This window comes from Dendrobates tinctorius, unplaced genomic scaffold (genome assembly GCF_039654945.1).
Source record: "Dendrobates tinctorius isolate UK_male_01 unplaced genomic scaffold, ASM3965494v1 ptg000060l, whole genome shotgun sequence".
Lineage (NCBI taxonomy): Eukaryota > Metazoa > Chordata > Amphibia > Anura > Dendrobatidae > Dendrobates > Dendrobates tinctorius.
This window is the reverse complement of record NW_027361728.1, coordinates 15464223-15487752: the sequence shown is the minus strand read 5'-3', so window position 1 is coordinate 15487752 and position 23530 is coordinate 15464223. Positions and strand designations below refer to the sequence as shown.

The following is a 23530-nucleotide window of genomic DNA, read 5'->3' as shown; positions in this document are numbered from 1 at the left end:
TGTATACAGTATATAGCCATTTTTTCTTATGGCCCCTGTGATAAAACACTCCGGGATCGCCTTTGCTGGGGTCAAAGGTCACGTGCAGTCAGCATGAAACTCAGGCGCAGAGCGGGGATTCGTGTATAACTGACCCTGGGTCAGGTTTATTAATGGTGAAAGCAATGCAAAAGGAAATAAAACATAAAACAAATCCTTGCCTGTCCGGCACTAACTAAACAATGGACAACCTAACTACCAACTGGCGGGCTTCTCCCGTCCAGCCAAACCACAGTTGCAGTGGGCACTGCTTCCACTCACGTGTGTGTCTCTCACACAGACAGGCTCTCTGTGTTCCCAGGCTGAGACACTCACACAACCACCTTGCATCCTTATATATCCACCTCCCATTATCTGTCATGTCGGACGCTGTTCACACCACAGCATCCGGCAGGCAGAGGTAGTTCCACCTCCAGCCACTATAGCCTCAGTGGCGCCGGTTTAATCTTCAGGCTCTCGGGGGTTAATCCTGCTGGAGACCAGGTTGGAAGGTTAGTCACGCCCATGGTCTTTAAATAGTCATACTGGCATATGGGCGTCGCCGATTATAGCTTGTGTTTCATACCAAGTGGTTCCGGTCTGGAGTGGAGGTGTTCAAGAGAGAGAGATTCATATCTGGTGTCGTATGATCCGTCGTTATCCTTTCTCCTTCCCATATTTGTGTTTAGTTGTTCCCTGTTCACATTACTGTTTATTCCTGTGTGTGTGCGGCGCAGTGCAGTTTAAGTTCTCCCTGTCTGTCATTATTTGTGTGGGAGCTTTGGTGGTGTGACTCCTCACTGGGTGGAGGGTGGAGGGTTAAGTGCAGGGCTGAGCAGGAGATAAGGAAAGGTCGGAGGCTCAGGCATTTGCACCTTCAGCAAAAACCCTGGGTTGAGGGTCAGACAGGGTTTCCCCTAGTAAAAGGGACACCACAGGGCCCCCGGGTATTTCAGCCTTAGTTGAACTAAGCCCCCGTGACATTATAATCGGCCCACATTTTTTCAGGAGTCCATGGATCCATTAGATTCCATAACCCGCCAGTTGGCGGCGCTGTCCATACAGGTCTCCGAGTTGAAAGGGGCAGTTCAGCAGCAGGGCCTGGTAGTAGCAAAGGTGCAAACGGCATCTGCAGGTATCGGTGCAGAGCCGAAGTTTCCGCTGCCAGAACGATTTTCAGGCGATCGCAGCAAATTTGTCGTATTTCGGGAGGCCTGCAAATTATACTTCCGCATGCGGCCAATATCCTCAGGTAATGAGGCCCAGCGAGTAGGGCTGGTGTTGTCATTACTGAGTGGTGACCCCCAAGCATGGGCATTTTCCTTACCAGCTGACTCTGCTACATTTCATTCGGTCGATAATGTTTTTTCTGCCCTCGGGCTCATTTACGATGACCCTGACCGACTGGCTCTAGCGGAATCTAAAATCCGCGCCCTCCGCCAGGGGGAGCGCTTGGCAGAAGACTATTGTTCGGAATTTCGCCGCTGGGCTGTAGACACACAGTGGAATGACCCAGCACTGCGGAGCCAGTTTATTCATGGGGTATCAGGGAGGGTGAAACAAGCCCTCCTGATGTATGAGACTCCGGCATCATTGGAGTCTGCCATGAGTTTGATGATACGTATTGATCGCCGTTTTCGTCAGGGGGCACAGGAGACGCTACCTCTGGGGGAAAACAGAGGTGCAGGTGTGGTTGAAGTAGATGAGTCCCCTGAACCTATGCAGATTGCTGGCGTGGCACAGGTTCAGCCTCGCGCTCCGGGATTCCGGAAGCCCGGAGCATGTTTCTACTGTGGTAAAGGAGGTCATTATGTTAACGTTTGCCCGGTACTACCTAAGAGGGTCACACCGGCGGAAAACTGTTAAGCTCAGAGGGTATGGAGGAGACCCAACTGAGCGTATGCATATCCTCCATGATGGTATCTCAATGTATGCTCCCTGCCAAGGTTATTATCGCCGGCAGAGAGCTACATATATCAGTGTTTGTGGATAGCGGTTCCGCCACCAATCTCATAGATGAGGAGTTTGCACACACCGCCGGGTTTAAGATCGAAAAACTTCCTCACCCCATACAGGTGGTGACCATTAATGCTGTTCCCCTCCCTCAAGGGGAGATTACTGAGTTTGTGGCAGAGGTGAAACTCCACATTGGGGTCCTACATTCTGAGTCGGTTACATGTAGGGTCCTCCGTAATCTCCCAGCTCAAATGGTCCTGGGTTTTCCATGGCTGTCCAGGCACAACCCGGTAATTGATTGGAAAACTCAGGACATAGTACAATGGAGTGGTTTCTGCCAAGACAATTGCTTGGCCACATGTGTGTCCGCCGTGACGCCCAGCCTGCCGGAGGCTTTGCAGGATTTCGCGGATGTTTTCTCTGAGAAGGGTTGCTCAGAACTGCCTCCACATAGAGCCTATGACTGTGCTATTAGGTTAAAACCCGGGGCCAAATTACCTAAGGCCAGGATGTTTAATATTTCTGGTCCTGAGAGACAAGCTCTGAAAGACTACATCGCGGAGAGTCTGAGCAAAGGTCACATCCGGCCTTCGTCCTCGCCTGTAGCCGCGGGGTTTTTCTTCATTAAGAAGAAAGATGGGGGGTTACGCCCGTGTCTGGATTTCCGAGAGTTAAACCAGATTACTATCCGTGATCCCTACCCAATGCCGTTGATCCCGGATTTGTTCAACCAGGTAGCGGGGGCGAAATGGTTTTCCAAAGCTGGACCTCAGGGCGGCGTATAACCTCATAAGGGTCCGTCAGGGGGATGAGTGGAAGACGGCGTTTAACACTCCTGAGGGTCATTTTGAGAGTCTGGTTATGCCGTTTGGGTTGACCACCGCGCCTGCCGTTTTCCAACATTTTATTAATGATGTATTTGCTCATGTCCTGGGGAGATTTGTGATTGTATACCTGGATGATATCCTCATTTATTCTAGCGATCGGGACACTCATTTGGAGCATGTTAGGCAGGTGTTACAGTTGCTCCGGGAGAACCAGCTCTATGCTAAGCTGGAAAAATGTTTATTTTTTGTCCAGGAGTTGCCCTTTTTGGGATATATTGTGTCCGCAGCCGGTTTTAAAATGGACACCGCTAAGGTGCAAGCGGTGTTGCAATGGGAGAGGCCGGAGAGTCTGAAAGCACTCCAGCGGTTCCTTGGGTTTGCGAATTATTATAGGAAATTTATAAAACACTTTTCGACTGTCGCCAAACCGCTCACGGACATGACAAAGAAGGGTGCCGATCTGGCGAACTGGCCTGAGGTGGCTATACGTGCATTTGAGCGTCTGAAGAATAGTTTTGCTTCAGCCCCCATTCTGGTGCAACCAGACGTGTCTAAACCTTTTGTGGTAGAGGTTGATGCGTCGGAGGTGGGAGTAGGGGCAGTACTGTCTCAAGGCTCGTCCTTGAGCGAGATGCATCCATGCGCCTACTTCTCCAAGAAGCTGTCGCCGGCCGAACGGAATTATGATATCGGCAACAGGGAGTTGTTGGCCATCAAACTGGCTTTTGAGGAATGGCGACACTTCTTGGAGGGGGCTGCTCACCAGGTCACAGTTATCACCGACCATAAGAATCTGCTCTACCTGGAGTCGGCCAAGCGTCTGTCTCCTAGGCAGGCTCGCTGGGCATTGTTTTTTACTCGTTTCAATTTTCTTGTGACGTACCGTCCCGGGGCTAAAAACACCAAGGCGGATGCTTTGTCTAGGTGTTTTCCGGGGGGAGAACCTCGGGAAGAGCCGGTACCCATCCTCCAGAAAGGGGTAGTGGTCTCGGCTCTCATGACTGAGGTAGAGGCGGAGATTGCCGAGGCCCAAGAGGAGGTACCACCAGGACTTCCCGCCAACAAATCATTTGTACCCCTGCATCTTCGGCCTAAGGTGTTGAAGGAACACCACGATTCGGTACTGGCTGGTCACCCAGGGGTGAAGGGCACCTTAGAGCTGGTATCGCGTCGTTTCTGGTGGCCCAAAATCCGGCAGGACGTGGTCTCGTACGTGGCAGCTTGCATCACGTGCGCTAGGGCTAAGTCACCCCGAACCCGTCCTGCTGGCACGCTACAGCCTCTGGGGGTACCCAATAGGCCATGGACAGAAATCTCCATGGATTTTATCACTGACTTGCCAGCCTCGGCAGGGAACACGGTCATCCTGGTGGTGGTTGACCGTTTTTCAAAGATGGCGCATTTTGTGGCGTTGTCCTCTTTGCCCAATGCTAAGACGTTGGCTCAGGTATTTGTGAAGGAGGTGGTCAGACTCCACGGAGTACCGTCTGACATAGTATCTGATAGGGGTACGCAATTTGTGGCGAGGTTTTGGAAAGCTTTTTGCTCTAGGTTGGGGATCAAGTTGTCACATTCATCGGCGTTTCATCCACAGTCTAATGGACAAACTGAGCGCATGAACCAAAATCTAGAACAGTATTTACGATGCTTTGTGTCCGACAACCAGGAGGAGTGGTCTACTTTCCTTCCTCTGGCCGAATTCGCATTAAATAATCACCGCCAAGAGTCATCAGGAGAGTCTCCATTCTTTTGTGTGTACGGTCAACATCCTCAGTTTTGTACCTTACGTCAGGGTGACTCCGGGGGTGTCCCGGAGGAGGATCAGCTAGGAGCCCGATTGTCATCAGTCTGGAGGCGGGTGAAACAGCGTTTGTTGAGCATGAGTGCCAGGTACAAACGGGTGGCTGACAGTAGACGCGTGCCAGGTCCGGACCTGTGTGTGGGTGAATGGGTGTGGTTAGCTACGAAGAACATAAAACTCAAAATCCCATCTTTAAAACTGGGTCCAAGGTTTATTGGGCCTTTTAGGATTTCTGCCATCATTAACCCAGTGGCTTATCGGTTGGAACTTCCTGCGGTGTACAGAATACATAACGTTTTTCACAGGGCTTTATTGAAAAAGGTGGTAGGCTTGGTGGACACGACGCCGATGCCACCTCCAGTCATGGTGGATGGCGAGTTAGAGTTCGAGGTCGCCAAGGTGGTGGACTCTCGAGTAGTACGCCGTACTCTTCAGTATTTGGTGCACTGGCGGGGGTATGGTCCAGAGGAGAGGTCTTGGGTTCCAGCCTCAGACATACATGCGGATCGGCTGGTCAGTTCTTTTCACCGTCGTCATCCGGACAAGCCGGGTCCTATGAGTCTTGAGGGCCCTGGGGTCCCTCGTAGAAGACGGGGTACTGTCATGTCGGACGCTGTTCACACCACAGCATCCGGCAGGCAGAGGTAGTTCCACCTCCAGCCACTATAGCCTCAGTGGCGCCGGTTTAATCTTCAGGCTCTCGGGGGTTAATCCTGCTGGAGACCAGGTTGGAAGGTTAGTCACGCCCACGGTCTTTAAATAGTCATACTGGCATATGGGCGTCGCCGATTATAGCTTGTGTTTCATACCAAGTGGTTCCGGTCTGGAGTGGAGGTGTTCAAGAGAGAGAGATTCATATCTGGTGTCGTATGATCCGTCGTTATCCTTTCTCCTTCCCATATTTGTGTTTAGTTGTTCCCTGTTCACATTACTGTTTATTCCTGTGTGTGTGCGGCGCAGTGCAGTTTAAGTTCTCCCTGTCTGTCATTATTTGTGTGGGAGCTTTGGTGGTGTGACTCCTCACTGGGTGGAGGGTGGAGGGTTAAGTGCAGGGCTGAGCAGGAGATAAGGAAAGGTCGGAGGCTCAGGCATTTGCACCTTCAGCAAAAACCCTGGGTTGAGGGTCAGACAGGGTTTCCCCTAGTAAAAGGGACACCACAGGGGCCCCGGGTATTTCAGCCTTAGTTGAACTAAGCCCCCGTGACATTATCCATTAGTAAGCAGGTGCGATACTGACCAGACTAGGCCACATAGGAAAGGAATCTGGGCGAGATATACCTGCCCTCATCCACCATTCCCACATGATTCTCACATATCCCCCCCTTCTGCTCAGACCACTCTGGTCGAGCAATGACACCCGCCAAACAGTGCACTCGGGACAGGGCATCTGCATTCCCCATCTGTACCCCTGGGCGGTGCTCCACCGTAAAAGTGTAGGCCTGCAGGGAAAGGAACCACCGGGTCACCCGGCTATTCCGTTCCTTGTTCAAGTGCATCCACTTGAGAGGGGCATGGTCAGTGATCAGCCTGAACTTTCGGCCCACCAGGTAATATTTGAGGGCCTCTAGAGCCCACTTAATGGCTAGGCACTCTTTTTCCACGACTGCATACCTTTGCTCGTGTTTATTCAGCTTCCTGCTGAGATAGAGGACTGGGTGTTCCACTCCGTCCCTCACTTGTGAGAGTACGGCCCCGATACCGGTATCAGAGGCATCCGTTTGTACCACAAACTCGCTGCGGAAGTCTGGAGTCACCAGTACGGGCTGAGAGCAAAGTGCCCGTTTTAGGCTATGGAAGGCTTCTTCAGCCGCTAAACTCCATTTAATCATGACGGAGTCTTTCCCTTTTGTAAGATCCGTCAGGGGGGTAGCGATGGCTGCAAAATTGGGTATGAACCGGCGATAATAACCGGCGATCCCCAGGAAGGCTTGCACCTGCTTTTTGTTGACAGGTTGTGGCCAGTCCTGGACCGCCTGAATCTTATCAACCTGGGGTTTAACAACACCCCTCCCAATTACATACCCCAAATACCGGGCTTCTTCTAGCCCGATGTGACATTTCTTGGGGTTCGCGGTTAGACCTGCCTCCCACAGGTCGTCAATCACAGCTTGTACTTTCTGGAGATGAGTCTCCCAGTCCAAGCTGTAAATGACAATGTCGTCCAAATAGGCCGAAGCGTACCGCCTATGTGGCCTCAGGACTCGATCCATCAGTCTCTGGAAGGTCGCTGGTGCTCCGTGCAGTCCAAACGGCATATACACATACTGAAATAGACCTTCTGGGGTAGCAAATGCCGTCTTTTCTCTGGCAGCCTCCGCCAGAGGGATCTGCTAATACCCCTTTGTTAGGTCTAGGGTCGTAATATACCGGGCTTTTCCTAACCGATCTATTAACTCATCGACCCGGGGCATAGGGTAGGCATCAAATTTTGAGACCGCATTCAGTTTCCTGAAGTCATTACAGAACCGGATGGTGCCGTCTGGTTTAGGAATTAGCACAATCGGGCTGGACCACGCACTGTGCGATTCCTCAATGACTCCTAACTCTAACATTGCCTTCACTTCTCGGGAAACGGCTTCACGGCGCGCTTCCGGGATTCGGTAGGGCTTTACGTGAACTGTGACACCAGGTTCCGTTACGATGTCATGTTTCATTAGCATAGTCTGCCCGGGTTTTTCTGAGAAAAACTTTTGGTTGTGAAGTAGAAACTGCCTGACTTCCGTCTTTTGCCGCTCCGAGAGAGTCTCTGCAACCCGTACCTCCGGTACGGTATGCGAGCAGACAGGACGGGCCAGCTCCGCTGACAAGGCAGACCGATCCTTCCAGGGCTTTATCAGATTTACATGATAGATCTGCTCAGGTTTCCGTTTACCTGCCTAGTATACTTTGTAGTTTACTTCACCAACTCTTTCCTTGATCTCAAAGGGGCCCTGCCACTTTGCCAGGAACTTACTGTCCACCGTGGGGACCAGGATCAACACCCTATCTCCGGGTGCAAACGTACGGATCTTGGCGCCCCTATCATAAATTCTTTTTTGGGCTCCTTGAGCCCGTATCATGTGTTCTTTGACGATAGGCATAACAGCCGCAATACGGTCCTGCATTTGTGTGACGTGATCTATCACTGTTTTAAATGGAGTGACCTGACCCTCCCAGGTTTCTTTTGCAACGTCTAACAGTCCGCGAGGACGTCGGGCGTACAATAACTCGAAAGGCGAGAATCCCGTGGAAGACTGGGGTACTTCCCTGATGGCAAAAAGCAAATACGGAAGTAAATAGTCCCAGTTCTTCCCATCCTTGTCTATCACCTTTCTCAGCATCTGCTTCAGAGTTTTATTGAACCGTTCGACCAACCCGTCTGTTTGAGGGTGATACACGGATGTGCGTAACGGTTCGATTTGTAACAATCGGCAGAGCTCCTTCATTATCCTGGACATAAAGGGGGTCCCCTGGTCGGTGAGTATCTGTTTTGGTATACCGACCCGACTAAACACATGCACCAGCTCCTTGGCAATCGTCTTGGTGGCCGTGTTACGCAAAGGGATGGCCTCCGGGTAACGAGTGGCATAATCCAAGATGACCAGGATATGTTGGTGTCCACGTGCAGACCGTGGAAGGGGCCCAACTAAATCCATCCCAATCCTCTCAAACGGGACTTCAATAATAGGTAGGGGTACCAAAGGGCTACAGAACCGGGGCTTAGGTGCAGAGGCTTGGCAGTCAGGACAAGACTCGCAATATACACGAATATCGTGATGCATGCCTGGCCAAACAAAACAGTGTAATATCCTTTCGGTGGTTTTCTGGACTCCCAGGTGACCTCCCATCACATGTCCGTGGGCCAGGTCCAGGACCTGCCGCCGGTAGGGTTTTGGCACGACTAATAGTTGCACCGTATCTTCCCCCTTTTTCTCTATCTGATAGAGTAAATCATTCTCCAGAACCATGTAAGGATATGCCAGCCTAGAGCCAGGTTCTACGGGCACCCCATTTATCACTTTCACATTTGTCCTAGCCTGAGAAAGGGTAGGATCCTTTATTTGCTCGCTTTGGAAGTCATCTTTCTGAACTTCTAAATCCGGCAAACGGGGAGGTGGACGGCTGTCAGCCTCCTCCTCTTCCCCGGTCTCCTCATTATCACCCGCCATGACTGAAAACGGGAACTGCAGGTCATTTCCCGCAGACTCTTCCCTCGAGTCTTCCAGGGAGACCTCTTCCAGGGGTTCGGGACCCACACGCTCCCTGGGAGAAGAATCATGTACACTATTACCCGAGGGCATCAACTGATTCTCCCACAATTGCCAGAAGTGGGGAAAATCCCGGCCCAGGATAACATCATGCAATAACGCCGGGACGAGTCCCACTTTATGTTGCACAGACCCATAGGAAGTTGTAATGCATATGACTGTGGTGAGGTACGAACAGGTGTCTCCATGCACACACGTTACAGAGAATTTGTCTGATGGCCCAGTCGGGGCTGGCACCAGACTGGCCTTCACCAGAGTCACCACACTTCCCGAGTCTAACAATGCCACCACATTTTTGCCATCAACAGTTAAATCACACAAGTGTTTTTCCACATCCTTTTGAACGGCATTCACACTCACTACCCGTGCAACCATAGACATGCGGTTTTTAGAGTCTGTGACGTCGCACTGCATGGGTTCAGTAGTGACCGGACAGTTCGCAGCAATATGTCCCATCTCTTGGCAGCGTAAACACCTAACGGGCCCCTTGCTTAGACCATAGTTCGTTACTCTCGGCCTCGCAGTGTGGGCAGTCCCGTTTTCCTCCCCCACTGTCTTAGGGATTTTTCCATCTCCCCTACTCCCTGGAACAGTCTTACCGGTTCCACGTGGAGACGATGAAGAACGAGGTGGGGTAGCGTCGTCTCAGAGTCCTTCTGCCACGGAGTAACGTTCAACCAGATCCACCAGTTGATCTGCCGTCGTAGGATTTCCATGGCTTACCCACTTCCTCAGGGCTGGCGGTAGAGCTCTCAGGTACTTGTCCAGGACGACTCTCTGGATTATCTCTGGCGCTGTCAACACCTCGGGTTGTAGCCACTTCTTCGTCACGTGGATCAGGTCGAACATCTGGGACCGCGGTGGTTTATCCGGCTGATAAGTCCATTGATGCACTCTCTGTGCCCGGACAGCGGTCGTCACTCCCAGCCGGGCCAAGATCTCGGCTTTCAATTTGTCAAAGTCCTGCGCAGCTTCAGGTTCCAGGTCATAATACGCCTTTTGGGCCTCACCGGAAAGAAACGGGGCAATCAGGCCGGCCCATCGTGCCTTCGGCCATTTTTCTCGCACCGCCGTCCGTTCAAACGTGGTCAGGTATGCCTCGACGTCATCATCAGGCGTCATTTTCTGCCAGTACCGACTCACGTGAATCACTCTCGACTCGGCTTCCAGGTTAAGCTCAGGTAAGCTTGCCAAGCGCTGCGCCACCTGCTGGAGAAGCGAACGATCGGTAGCTGTCATGTCCACCAACTCCTTCAGCTGGGCCATCATCACCCGATTAGCTTCTTGCTGGACGGCGGTGGACTGTACCAGCGCTTTCACCACGTCCTCCATGCTCATGCTTGCAACGTGATGCCCGCGTTCTCCACCACAATGTGATAAAACACTCCGGGATCGCCTTTGCTGGGGTCAAAGGTCACGTGCAGTCAGCATGAAACTCAGGCGCAGAGCGGGGATTCGTGTATAACTGACCCTGGGTCAGGTTTATTAACGGTGAAAGCAATGCAAAAGGAAATAAAACATAAAACAAATCCTTGCCTGTCCGGCACTAACTAAACAATGGACAACCTAACTACCAACTGGCGGGCTTCTCCCGTCCAGCCAAACCACAGTTGCAGTGGGCACTGCTTCCACTCACGTGTGTGTCTCTCACACAGACAGGCTCTCTGTGTTCCCAGGCTGAGACACTCACACAACCACCTTGCATCCTTATATATCCACCTCCCATTATCCATTAGTAAGCAGGTGCGATACTGACCAGACTAGGCCACATAGGAAAGGAATCTGGGCGAGATATACCTGCCCTCATCCACCATTCCCACATGATTCTCACACCCCATATAAATTAGACTGATGAGGGACAAACCCACCAATATGGACAAGTTTGGCAGATTGTCTAATGTGTATGTGGGTACTGGCTGACTGATGTTTGGGGAAGATGTCAATGGTGCATATCTGATTTCAGACTGCCAGTGGCACTCTTCTGCACGACATATGCTGCCGACCAATGTGTCAGACAGAGGCTTTCTCATAGAGGACAGGAGAGTCAACTGTGATGAGTGGTGGCCAAATGATCTGCTGAAACATTGTTCGGCTGACAGCCATCTGTACAACTTTAGCACCTTTCAATTTAACTCCAAACATTATCCAATAACCCTAATACTTCATTGCTTTTGTGCCTTTTGTACCCTTGAGTTATTGTATCCTTCTTTTACTGTTTTAGCCAAGAGTCGTACCTGGACTCAATGTGCAATCATAGTTTTGGAGGAAAGCAATTCTTTTTGGCTTATTCAAATGGAATATCACTTTGCATTGTCCAAAGACCTGTAACAATAATGTAGATTTAAGAATTACCATAAAGAAGAATAAAAAGCAAGATTGCCACAAGCAAGCAGTATTTATTTTACCAACCGATATAACGTATGTTGCTATGAAATGGACAGCTGAATAGAAAGTTAACTGAATTTCTAAGATTTAAAGAGGCTCATGGCAATATATAATTGCATTAATGTCCACTTCCAAGAATAATCTGAAATGTGTATCACAACTCTGGCACGTTGTGTCACCCAGGCAAGCCCCTTTTCCGACATGTCATATCCATTTTCAGCAAGACCCTGCTCCCTATTTGGACATAAGCGATGAAGTGTCAAATATATGTCATAAATATTGCGCATGGGAGAAAGTCATTTTTTGCTAATATAACAGAATTCTATTTATGGTAGATTAACAAATATTCCCCAAAGTGTGGGAGAAATACAAGTGAACCCTGACTTCTGCTTGGAGTGGAAAGGAGGATTGAGCATGTTGTATCTCCTGCTAATTGGGAGAAAAGCACAGACAGAAGTGTCTAGCATTGGCCAATCTCTCTCTTCCTAATTAAAGGGGTTGTCCAGGTTTGGCAAAAAAGTCTGCAGTCGCTCTATGAATGCGGCTAGAAGTATGCATATCCCATACTTGTGATCACATGACCGCCCAGTTTCACCACCGGCACTGGAGAAACTTGATACGTGGATCCAGGCACGCTGTGAGGATGCACAATTCTACATGGTTACAGACTTTTGTGCCAAGACTGGACAATCCCTTTAAGCAAACCTATACACTTTCTAGATTTAAGTGTGCATGTTTAAGGGCAAGTCAAAATACATAGCTATTTATGTGTCCGCTATATTTCAGAAATGGTCATCCATTAATTTCATTGTTCCCACACAAGGCATTCCAGAGTAAAGGTTCAATAGGAAGAGGTTTTAGAAGCATAACGTAAAGGGGTAATCTGTCTTTTCATATCCAGAAATATAACGGGCTGACTTTCTTATATTTACAAAAAGGAACCCAATGGAATTAAAAGAATTAAAATGAACACACCCTTTAAAGTCTATGGGAGCATGATAATAGTTTCAGTTGCAATCAAAATTATTCCACAGCTATTGCAAATTAAAGAGAACATGTCATGTCCCCAAACCTGTAGATAAGGGGTTAATCTGCAGTCTAAAGCTGTGCAGCTGCCACACTGAAGGCAAGGCTAATGGTAGGAAATTAACTTTATTCCTCCCAGCAGCCTCCGACTTTCAGTTGCGGCCGGCGCGGCTTAGTCACTGCTCAGTACATAGTGAGTGGCAGCTGTAACCAGTCTCAGCACTGACTGAAGGCCAGTTCAGCACTGATGCATTGCTGAGCCAGTTGTCAGTGCTTGGGCTGATTGCAGTCTCTTAGCAGCTGTAACACGGGTTTTTAGTGTGACATAGCTAAACTCAGCAGCACTGCCCCTCCCCCAGCACTCTTATGCAGGAGGTTAGACCAGGAGATCAGAGCTGTATCATTAATGCAGAGAAATCTGCCCTAAGCTGTGGTGGACACATGTTCTTTCCTTTGAGTGTTGTTGCCTGCTTATGATTGGTCAGCATCATATGCCGAGAAGTATTTACCCTTAGAGAAAATGCTGATAACATCCACCTAGATTTTAAAAAAGTGAGTGTTTCTTCAAATTCTCCACAAAGTACCACTTCTAATGACTACTGCATGCCAAAATTACTCAATCTCTTCATGCTAAGCATCTTTAGTTCTTAGTACATCATTCTTTGGTTGTTACATAAAGACTGAAACAATGGTTGTCCTGATGTACTTACTGCTTCATGACGAGGCTTGGCCCCACAATCTTTCCAAAGTTGACGACTCAGTACGTGACATTTAGTTTCTAAAACATCCAATGTCAGATAAAATACAAATCCATTCTCCTCCTGTAAATGAAAAATAATATTTTTGTGTCACTTTCACATCTCACCAACAAATGGTTGGAACATTCTAAATTTCATCAAATATATATCAACCCAAACTATCAATTCCATACATAGCAAGTGGTGCAGGCCTCGACCTGGCTAGGTCATGCTTACATAGCCTAGGAAGTCTCAATTATTAAGTGAGGACAATGTGGTCACATTTACCTTTACCAGATTATTTTATCTGTTATATTCAGAAGATTTACAGTGAAACATCCTTGAGATGACCCCCAAAAGTTGCATTGAAAAGTGGCCTTTTAGGTGGCACAGCCCTTCCTAAAGAATATTGTCAGTATCTATAATATATATTAGAACTGGGAAAAACTCATAGGCAATCTGGTCTAGATAAGGGGTTGTCTTTTGGAGACGTTTCAATGTATTATTATAGATACATGCAGTTACAGTAATAAGCGATAAGACAAAGTACTGTTTTTCTTGTTCAGTTTAATTCAAGTCACATGAAAATTATCTAAATTATGTTGCTTGGTGTCTGAGTTACACTGATGCAGCAATGTCTAAGAACAACTTCAGAAAGTGTTTGATATCTCTGTAAAAATTACTCAGGTGGCCACGAGATATTGCTGGCACTTGGCAATATAAGCACCTTTAACGAGGGGGTATATATATATAAATATGAAAACACTAGTGGTGAGCGAGTGCTGAGCATCAAAGTACTTGGTTATTCTCGTTACTCGATTGAGTATTGTGGGTGCTCGAGCGCCATGCTCAAGTCACCGCCCCGCATTTTTTGCGCCTGTTATAGTCAATGAACCTGCGGGGAATGCATAAGGGATGCAGCCTTACTATGTATAGCACAGTCCTTTAGTATATAGTGTCCTAGTTTATTATGTATAGCACAGTCCCTTAGTATATAGTGTACTCACTTATTATGTATAGCACAGTGCCTTAGTATATAGTGTATGCACATATTATGAATAGTGCAGTCCCTTAGTATAGTGTACTCACTTATTATGCATAACACCGTCCTTGGTTACATATTTTCCTCTTTTATTATGAATGATACTATCCCTTATTACATACCATCCTCTCTAGTTATATATGGTGCCATCCTTTATTATATAGCTTTCTCTGCTGTTATGTACAGCACTGTCTCTTACATAGTGTATTCTTGTTATTTTGTTATTCACAGTACCTTCTCTTGATTACATAGTCCCCTCTCTTGTTAGAATATAAAATGACTGCTGATGGAACAGTCAGTGACCAGACGACCAGTCCATCAGCTCCTCCATTACAAAAGAAGCTTTCCCATGCTCCATCATCAGTCATTGCATTATATATCTAACAAGAGAGGACGGTATGTAATAAAGAGCAGGGCTCTATATAATTCTATATGTATGGGACAGTGCCGTACACAACAATAGAGGGCACTGTGTAATAAGTGACAGCAAAGTACGTAATAAAGTAGACTATGGAAGATATATGTATGTGTGTGTTTGTATATATTCTGAAGCTTTGATGCCATAAAAGGATCGGAGCCCAAGCACATTTCTTGCACAGGGGCCCTAAGCTGTCAGTGTCCACCCCTGACAGTAAGTTTTGATATTGTAGATCAGATTTATATCATACTTACATCAAACTGTTGTTGTACGTTGGAAATTCGTTTTAGTCCGAGCACAGACCCTTCTCTTCGGTTGGCATTTAGCTGACGTAAAGATAAATCAGCAGCAGCTTCTGCAGCAGGGTCATTGCAAGCAATGGAAGTTATCTCTGGTTCTTTATTACCGCGAGATCGTCCAGCAATAGCAAGGAATACCTGGGCAGAAATCAATAGTAATGTAGTGACCTTCATCCTTCCTAGAAGAAGGAGCAAGATGAAAATTTGGTCTGTTCACGTATCACGATATTCACTATGGTCACTGTACTCAGCAAACAATTCATATTCCCTGCTCACTTATATACATGGCTATCATAAGGATAAATCACCTTTACCCCTTTCAACATGTCAGCAAACAAGAGTCAATGATTAGGCAAATATCCCACATAATTCAGCAATGTCAGGTACAAACCTTAAGCAAATGATCAATGATTTTCATCATTTGTGCCCTTGACACAATGTACAAAGTTTACTTCCACTATTACTTTTATAATACTATTCATATCATAATGTTGTTGAATGCTAGAATTGTTGGCAGCGGATTATTCAGGATCCTCTCCAAGCGTTTGACAACAGAGCTTCCTTATTCAGGAACAAACAGGAACAATATATGATAATCTTAACAGATCAGGAATACATCATTTGTGTGTCTCTATCTGTGCAGCACCTGCAGCAGGCTGCTACTTCTCTCATACACAGACACAGGAAAAACAAGAAATACAGTCACATGCTCTCCCTGCGTGAGCCTCTGGGAGTTTTCTTTTTGTTCTAACTTTATGAACAGCACACAAATCTAGCAACTAAACACTCATCTCATAGACAGGAATGGAGTTTTTGCACCAAACATATTCCAACACCCCCACTCAACAACTACTTATCCTGTTAGTCCCATTGCGGCTCTGAAGTCCACAAACTTGGCTTTTGATAATGGCTTTGTCATACCATCAGCTATCATCTTGTCAGACTCGCAATAAACAAACTCGAGTCACGTAGGTGGTGATGTCTTACATCAATGTGCCTAGTCCTTGCACTAATCTTCTCACTGCTGGCAAGTTTAATGCATCCTTGGTTTGTCCTCATAGATAACTGCTGGTTGAGCTAATGGCTTCCGGAATCTTCCAAAAGTTGTTTCAACCAAATTACTTCCAGACTTGCATAAGCAGCAGACATATATTCTGATTCTGTAGACGATAATTTGACTGACACTTGCTTTCTGCTGGACCAAGAAATTGAATTTTCTCCTATCTTGAACAAGTAGCCACTTGCTGATTTCCGATCACTTGAATCTCCAGCCCAATCTACATCCATATAACCTCTCAGATTGAGATCTCCTGATGCAGATATGTTAAGATTTAGCCTTTGCTGAAAACTGCATTTGTGTTGCCAATTTGTGGCTATTGATTATCTCATTTCATTTGTGCCATGCTTGTAATATTTACCTCTTAATTGTCCTGCTTTTGGTAGCAATATTCTGTTGATATAATTTTATTCTTGTATCAATAAGTTTTCATTTGGTTAAAAATACTCTTTTTTTCCTATCTTGCTTTAATTATGCTTAGGAAGGGTGTGTGTTCACTTAATAGAAGTGCAGCAACATGAAAATCCTTATTTTCTTCTCCAATACCCCTGAGATGCTCCACAATCTCTATGGTGCTTTTTATATAGTCCTGCATATTCTGTCCATCACTTAGCTAAAGGCCCTTTTACATTTAGCAATGCACCAGCGATCCCGACCACGATATGACCCGGTCAGGATCGCTGGTGCATCACTAAATGATCGCTAGTGAACTGTCACACAGGCAGATCTCACAGCGATGCAGCAGCGATACAGTGGTCGCTACTTACCTTTCAGATGTGGCGATGAAGACGTCCTCCCGCCCGCCTCCACTCGTCGCTCGTTGGCGCCAACGGGAAGCCCAGCAGGAAGCGCCCAATGAGAAATGGAGCTGCGCGATCTCGCGCGATCAGCGATGGACAGCGGGGGAGCCGATCGGAGGTAAGTATCACACATAGCGATATCGCTAGCGATAGCGCTATAATGTCACAAAATCGTTATCGCTATGTGTAAAACCCCCCTTAGACTGATACAGCATTCTCATGAGATAAAGCTTATTGCTGAGATTTGCTCTTTCTTGCACTAACTATAACTCATCCCACATCTCCTTTGCAGTTGCACACTTGCATATCTGATTATTATCTACACCAGTGGTTCCCAAACTCCAGTCCTTGCGGACCCCAAAAGGTCATATTTTCAGGATTTCCATAGTGTTACACATGTAAGAGAATTCCTGATGCCTTGATGGTACTTCCATCACCAGTGAAATACTAAGGAAATCCTGAAAACGTGACATGTTGGGGGCTGTGATGACTGGAGTTTGGGAAACACTGATCTACACTGAGGGAGATAGTGCTTTGTGCTTTCTGATCCTTCTCTAGCCAATCATCTGGTAATGGATGAGGCACTTGTTCCTGAGTATATTTCCATGTGCCTTCTCTTATGAGTAGCATCTTCAACTTGAATTTCCAGGACTGGTAGTTCTGGTTAGTGAGGCTTGGCACTGAGAACTTGACAGGATTGCTGCTAGTGGACATCTTCTCTATTGCTCTGTGCTGCTTCTGTTGCTGTGTTACTCTGGAGTTCTGGGTCATTCTGGGCCCACAACCTGTTGGCAGCGGATTATTCAGGATACTCTCCAAGCGTGTGACAATAGAGCATCTTTATTCAGGAACAAACAGGAACAATATATGATAAGCTTAATAGATCAGGAATAAATCATTTGTGTGTCTCTATCTGTGCAGCATCTGCAGCAGGCTGCTTCTTTCATACACAGACACAGGAAATACAGTCACTTGCTATCCTTATGTGAGCCTCTGGGAGTTTTTTTTGTTCTAACTTTATAAACACCATACAAATCTTGCAACTAAACACTCATAGACAGGAATGGAGTTGTTGCACCAAACATATTCCAACAAGAATACAGTAAATTAATGATATAATGTATAATCTAAAGTATGAAAACATGGAACAGTCATGAAACAAATGTTTTCTTTCTAATGAAACAGCCCATGTATGCATCAATAAAATCTTGGCTATGGACTACTCATAGGAAATACTATGTCTCCAAAATATGCATAGGATTTTAACCACACATTTACATGGAGTTTAAAAATTGCATAATGTCTTAAAGAGCTGATATTCTCTGCTAGAAGCATTGTTACTGTAACGAATGGAAGTGGAGGCAGAGATGGTGAAGTTCACATTCGTTTTTTATTTTAAAGTGGAACCTTGTGACCACGGTCCAGAGGGCTCCGAAGAGGGCGTAACTAGTGAGCCCCGGGTACCCGTAGTAAAGTCCCTCAGACAGGACCAGAATGAAATACCCGGAGGAGACAGGTGCCTCCTCCAGTTAGACCCTGGACATGTGGCAGCTGTCCCAGCGGGACGAAAAGGGATAACAGATACAATAGCAGAGTCCGTAGTGAGGCGGGTCCTGGATCCGGGTAGTTGGTAAATAGCAGGCTCCAGTAGCCTTGTCACAGTCCACGGACTCGGATGGCTGTTGGTGGAACGGGATGTCTTTTTGCACAGATGATTGCAGAGATAGCCAGGGTTATCAAGATACAGATAATCTGTGGAGACAGATAGTATGAGAAAATGCACAGAGACTGCAAATGCAGTGCAGACAGGTTAGGAACAAAACCAGATGTAGCAATGATAGATACTCATTGCTCTGGTGCTCTCCCTATGGAGGAGAGACCAGAAAAAGCAGCCAGTGTGCTGCCATTGGATAATTACCGAATTTGAAAAATGCACGCTGTCCCTTTAAGAAGCCAGGGGAGCGCGCGCATGCTCTAATAGCTTTGCCTGAAGAACTGCTGACAGGATGCCAGGAGATGGGGGAAGGGGAGAGAGCAGGACGCCGGGGAGCAGCATAAGACATACAGGGAGCTTGCTGCTGCACAGGGAGAGCGTGCAAGGCACGAGGTGAGTGGCCTGAACGGGGTGCAGTGGCAGACCAGGGCGCAGAGCCAGCACGGGGACTGGGTGTAACAGTATTCCCCTGTTTACGCCCCCCCTTTTTCAAGCCTGCGTGAAATCTTTTAAGAAGGAGAGGGGCCTGGATGTTCTCTCTAGGCTCCCAAGATCTCTCCTCAGGACCAAAGCCCTTCCAGTCCACCAGGTAATAGGACTTACCCCTTACTTTCTTAATGGCCAGGATATGTTTTACCTTAAAAACATCATACTCCGAGACAGGATCAGGAGTGTTACCTGGGTCCTTAAAGAAGGGGCTCAAAACAACTGGTTTGAGGAGAGAAACATGAAAGGAGTTAGGCACACATAAAGAAGTAGGCAACTTCAGCTTATAAGAGACTGGATTGATTTGTCCCAAGACTTAAAATGGTCCAATGAACCAGGGGCCCAATTTGTAGGATGGCAACTTCAGATGGATATACTTGGAAGAGAGCCATACCTTGTCTCCGGGGCGAAAGATAGGCGCATCCAAACATCTCTTGTCTGCATGCCTTTTCATACACTGAGCGGCTTTCTCCAGAGCAGTTTTGGTGTCCCTCTAAACCCTTGAAAAATCTTCAGAGAAAGTATCGGCAGCCGGAACACCAGATGATCCGGAGATAGGAAGAGGCATTCCGGGTTGCAGTCCAAAGACAATCTGAAAGGGAGACTTTCCAGAAGATTCACTTACTTACTGAAAATTCAGCCCAGGACAGTAAGTCTACCCAGTCGTCATGATGCGCATTGACAAAGTGACGCAGGAATCCAGCCAGGATTTGATTAGTCCTCTCCACTTGTCCATTGGATTGAGGATGGTATGCTGAGGAAAAATCCAGTTCTATTTTTACCAGTTTACAAACTGCTCTCCAGAATTTTGAGGTGAACTGGACTCCTCTGTCGGACATGATGTGGAGAGGGAAAAATGGGAGACGGAAGATGTGCCGAATGAATAGATCTGCCAGTTCTGGAGCAGTTGGAAGACCGGGTAGTGGAATAAAGTGAGCCATCTTAGAGAAGCGATCCACCACTACCCACACCACAGAACAGCCAAACGAGATTGTAAGATCTGTGATGAAGGCCATCGTGATGTGCTGCCAGGGAGCGGACGGAATTGGAAGAGGCTGAAGCCTACCTGCAGGTAGACGTTTGACAGTTTTGTTGCGGGCACAGGAAGGACAGGCTGCGACGTACTCCTAGATATACTTAGCCATAGAAGGTCACCAGTAGTAACGGGTGATGAGTTGCAGTTTTCCTCTGACCGGCATGACCAGCCAACTTGGAAGAGTGGCCCCACCGAAGAACACAACTACGTTCAGGAGTAGACATGAGAGTTTTCCCCGGTGGAAGCCGGGTAAGATCAGCAGAAACAACAGCGACTAACCTTGAGGGTTCTATGATGTGCTGAGGTTCTTCCTCTTGATCAGGAGGCAAAAAGGCTCTGGAGAGTGCGTCTGCCTTGACATTTTTGACAGCTGGACGAAAATGAAGAACAAAATTAAATTGAGCAAAAAACAAAGCACAGCAGGCTTGATGGGGATTCAGCCTCTGTGCGGTTTGGAGATAAGCAAGTTTTTTGTGATCTGTGTATATGACTACCTGGTGAAGAGCTCCTTCAAGAAGATGTCTCCACTCCTGCAGAGCCAGTTTGATAGCCAAAAATTCCCGATCTCCAATGGAATAAATCCTCTCAGCAGAAGAAAAAACCTTGGAAAAAAAAACACATGAGTTCATTCGGCCAGTGGACGATTTCTGGGTAAGTACTGCTCCCGCGCCTATGGAGGATGCATCGACCTCAAGAAAAAATTATTCATTAGAGTTAGGATGATGGAGGACAGGTGCGGCAGCAAAGGCCTTTTTGAGAGAAACAAAAGCCTCCTCTGCCTCAGGAGGCCAATCCTTGGGATTTGTGCCTTTCCGGGTCAGGGCTGAGATAGGCGACACTCGGGTGGAAAAGTTAGGAATGAATTGTCTGTAGTAGTTGGCGAAGCCCAGGAATTGCTGTATGGCCTTCAGCCCAGACGGACGAGGCCACCTGAGTACGGCCGACAACTTCTCTGGATCCATTTTCAATCCTGTGGAGGAAACAAAGTAACCGAGGAAAGGCAAAGAGGATTGTTCAAAGAGGCATTTGTCAAACTTGGCATACAGTCTGTTTTCTCTGAGCCTCTGTAAGACTAGGCGTACTTGCCTCCGGTAGGAAGGCCAAGTTAGTTGAAAAAATCAGAATGTCATCCAGGTAGACAACAACACAGGTATAGAGCAGATCCCTGAAAATGTCATTGACGAACTCCTGAAAAACAGAGGGCGCATTGCTTAGGCCAAACGGCATTACCAGGTACTCATAGTGACCATCACGGGTGTTGAAGGCTGTTTTACATTCATCTTCTTCCCGGATTCGGATAAAATTGTAGGCCCCTCTGAGATCCATCTTGGTGAAGATTTTGGCCCCTCGGAGGCGGTCGAACCGTTCTGAAATGAGATACAAAGGGTACCTGTTTTTTACCGTGATCTGGTTAAGTCCCCGGAAATCAATACAGGGCCACAAGGATCCATCCTTTTTCTTCACGAAGAAGAATCCTGCTCCTGCCGGTGACGATGATTTTCAGATAAATCCTCTGGCCAAATTCTCCTGGATGTAGTCCTACATACATAACTTGAGTCTCTGCTTGGGAAAGAGGGTAAACTCTCCCATGGGGAGTAGATGTTCCAGGAAGAAGATCTATTGGACAGTCATACGACCTGTGGGGAGGAAGTCTCTCAGCCTTCTTTTTCCCGAAGATATCCAAGAAGGGCCAGTATGAGGATGGTAACCCAGGCAGGGTAGCAAGATGGACAGGGGGCGAAACTGGTTCAATCCGGGTTAAGCATCGGTCCATGCAGGAATCTCCCCAATGCAGAATCTCTCCTGTTCTCCAATTAAGGACTGGTTCGTGCTTCTGGAACCATGGCAAACCTAAAAGCAAGGGGTGAGACAAACCAGGGTACTCATAAAAACGGATTCTTTCAGAATGCATTAGACCTAGCCGGCGTTCCACTGGCTCAGTCTGGAACTGGACGGGTTCGGTCAGTGACTTGCCATCGACAGCAGTCACCTGCAATGGATTGGGAAGAGACTGGACTGGTAAGCGGTAATGATCCACAAGCGTCTGCTGGATAAAATTCCCGGCAGCTCTGGAATCCACAGACAAAGTCCAGAAAATTTTATTGCTCTGCAGGACACTGAGACCGAGATCTGCAACGAAGGAGAGGAATATTCTTTACCTAGGCTGGCCTCTCCTATCGAGCTTAGGCACTGGAGTTTCCCGACTTCTTTGGACAGGAGCGAATCAGGTGTTCGGAACTACCACAATAGAGACAACTTCCTTCTTTGCGACGCACCTCCTGGCCAAACTTACTCAGTCAACCTCCATAGCCTCGGGAGAAGGAGGAGAGGTAGCCATTTTGGAAGAGCTAGAGTACGGGTGGTAGGACCTCGTGTCTCGCTTGATCTCCATGGAACGCTCTTGAAATGCAGGTCATTCCGGGTTGCCAAGGATATCAGATCATCCAAGGTGGTAGGCCTGTCCCGTCCCGCCAGCTCATCCTTGATTTTTCCAGATAAGCCCTCCCAGAAGTTAGCCACCAAGGCCTGATTGTTCCAGGATAACTCAGAGGAGAGAGCGCGGAACTTAACAGTATACCGAGCCACCGTGAGAGTTCCTTGGCGTAAGCGAAGCAAGGCAGAAGCGGTCAACGTGACACGGCCTGGTTCATCGAAGGTTCTGTGAAAAGTCTCTAGGAATGATTGAAGATCATAAACCAGTGGGTCTCCTCTCTCCCATAATGGGTTTAGCCAGGCGAAAGCTTCTCCTGCTAGATGTGACATAATGAAGCCCACTTTGGCTTGGTCTGAAGCAAACATATGCCCCAAGATTTCGAAGTGTAGGGTGCGCTGATTGAGAAAACCCCGACACTGAGTGGGATCACCATGAAAGCGGGTAGGAGCCGCCAGGCGAGGGCCCTTGCTTGCCATGAGGGCAGGTACCTGGGTGCTGGTAGATGAATCAGGAGCAGCCGAGGTCAGCAGAGAATCCATGCGGGTGGACAGGTTACGAAGATAAGTCGTGATCTTGTCCTGTTGATATCTTAAACGGGTCACCTCTTGGCACAGTTCCATAGTCGGAGGCCTCTGGGGTCCAGCGGATTCCATGGCCGGAGCAATCTGTAACGAATGGAAGCGGAGGCAGAGATGGTGAAGTTCACATTCGTTTTTATTTTAAAGTGGAACCTCGGGACCACAGTCCGGGAGGCTCTGAAGGGGGCGTAACTAGTGAGCCCCGGATACCCGTAGTAAAGTCCCTCAGACAGGACCAGAATGGAATACCCGGAAGACACAGGTGCCACCTCCAGTTTGACCACGGACACGTGGCAGCTGTCCCAGCAGGACGAAAAGGGATAACAGATACAATAGCAGAGTCTGTAGTGAGGCGGGTCCTGGATCCGGGTAGTTGGTAGGTAGCAGGCTCCAGTAACCTTGTCACAGTCCACGGACTCAGATGGTTGTTGGCGGAACGGGATGGCTTTTTGCACAGATAATTGCAGAGATAGCCAGGGTTATCAGGATACAGATAATCTGTGGAGACAGTATGAGAGAATGCACAGAGACTGCAAACGCAGCGCAGGCAGGTTAGGAACAGAACCGGATGTAGCAATGGTAGATACTCGTTGCTCCGGCGCTCTCCCTATGAAGGAGAGACCAGAAATAGCAGCCAGTGCGCTGCCATTGGATAATTACCGAATTTGA

General features: G+C 47.6%; 1 protein-coding gene across 1 annotated transcript in view; it reads right to left on the bottom strand.

Annotated features, from left to right (window-relative positions):
- The window catches only part of LOC141092518 (fetuin-B-like), a 31135-nt gene extending 16102 nt beyond the window's left edge, over window positions 1-15033 (bottom strand). The window contains exons 1-3 of the mRNA XM_073578739.1: window positions 14712-15033; window positions 12971-13081; window positions 11084-11171 (exon numbers count right to left, since the gene is read on the bottom strand). Of these exons, the coding sequence (XP_073434840.1) occupies window positions 11084-11171; window positions 12971-13081; window positions 14712-14930 (418 nt within the window). The 5' untranslated portion in view covers window positions 14931-15033. The remainder of the gene's footprint in view (window positions 1-11083; window positions 11172-12970; window positions 13082-14711) is intronic.
- Window positions 15034-23530: the final 8497 nt, after the last annotated feature.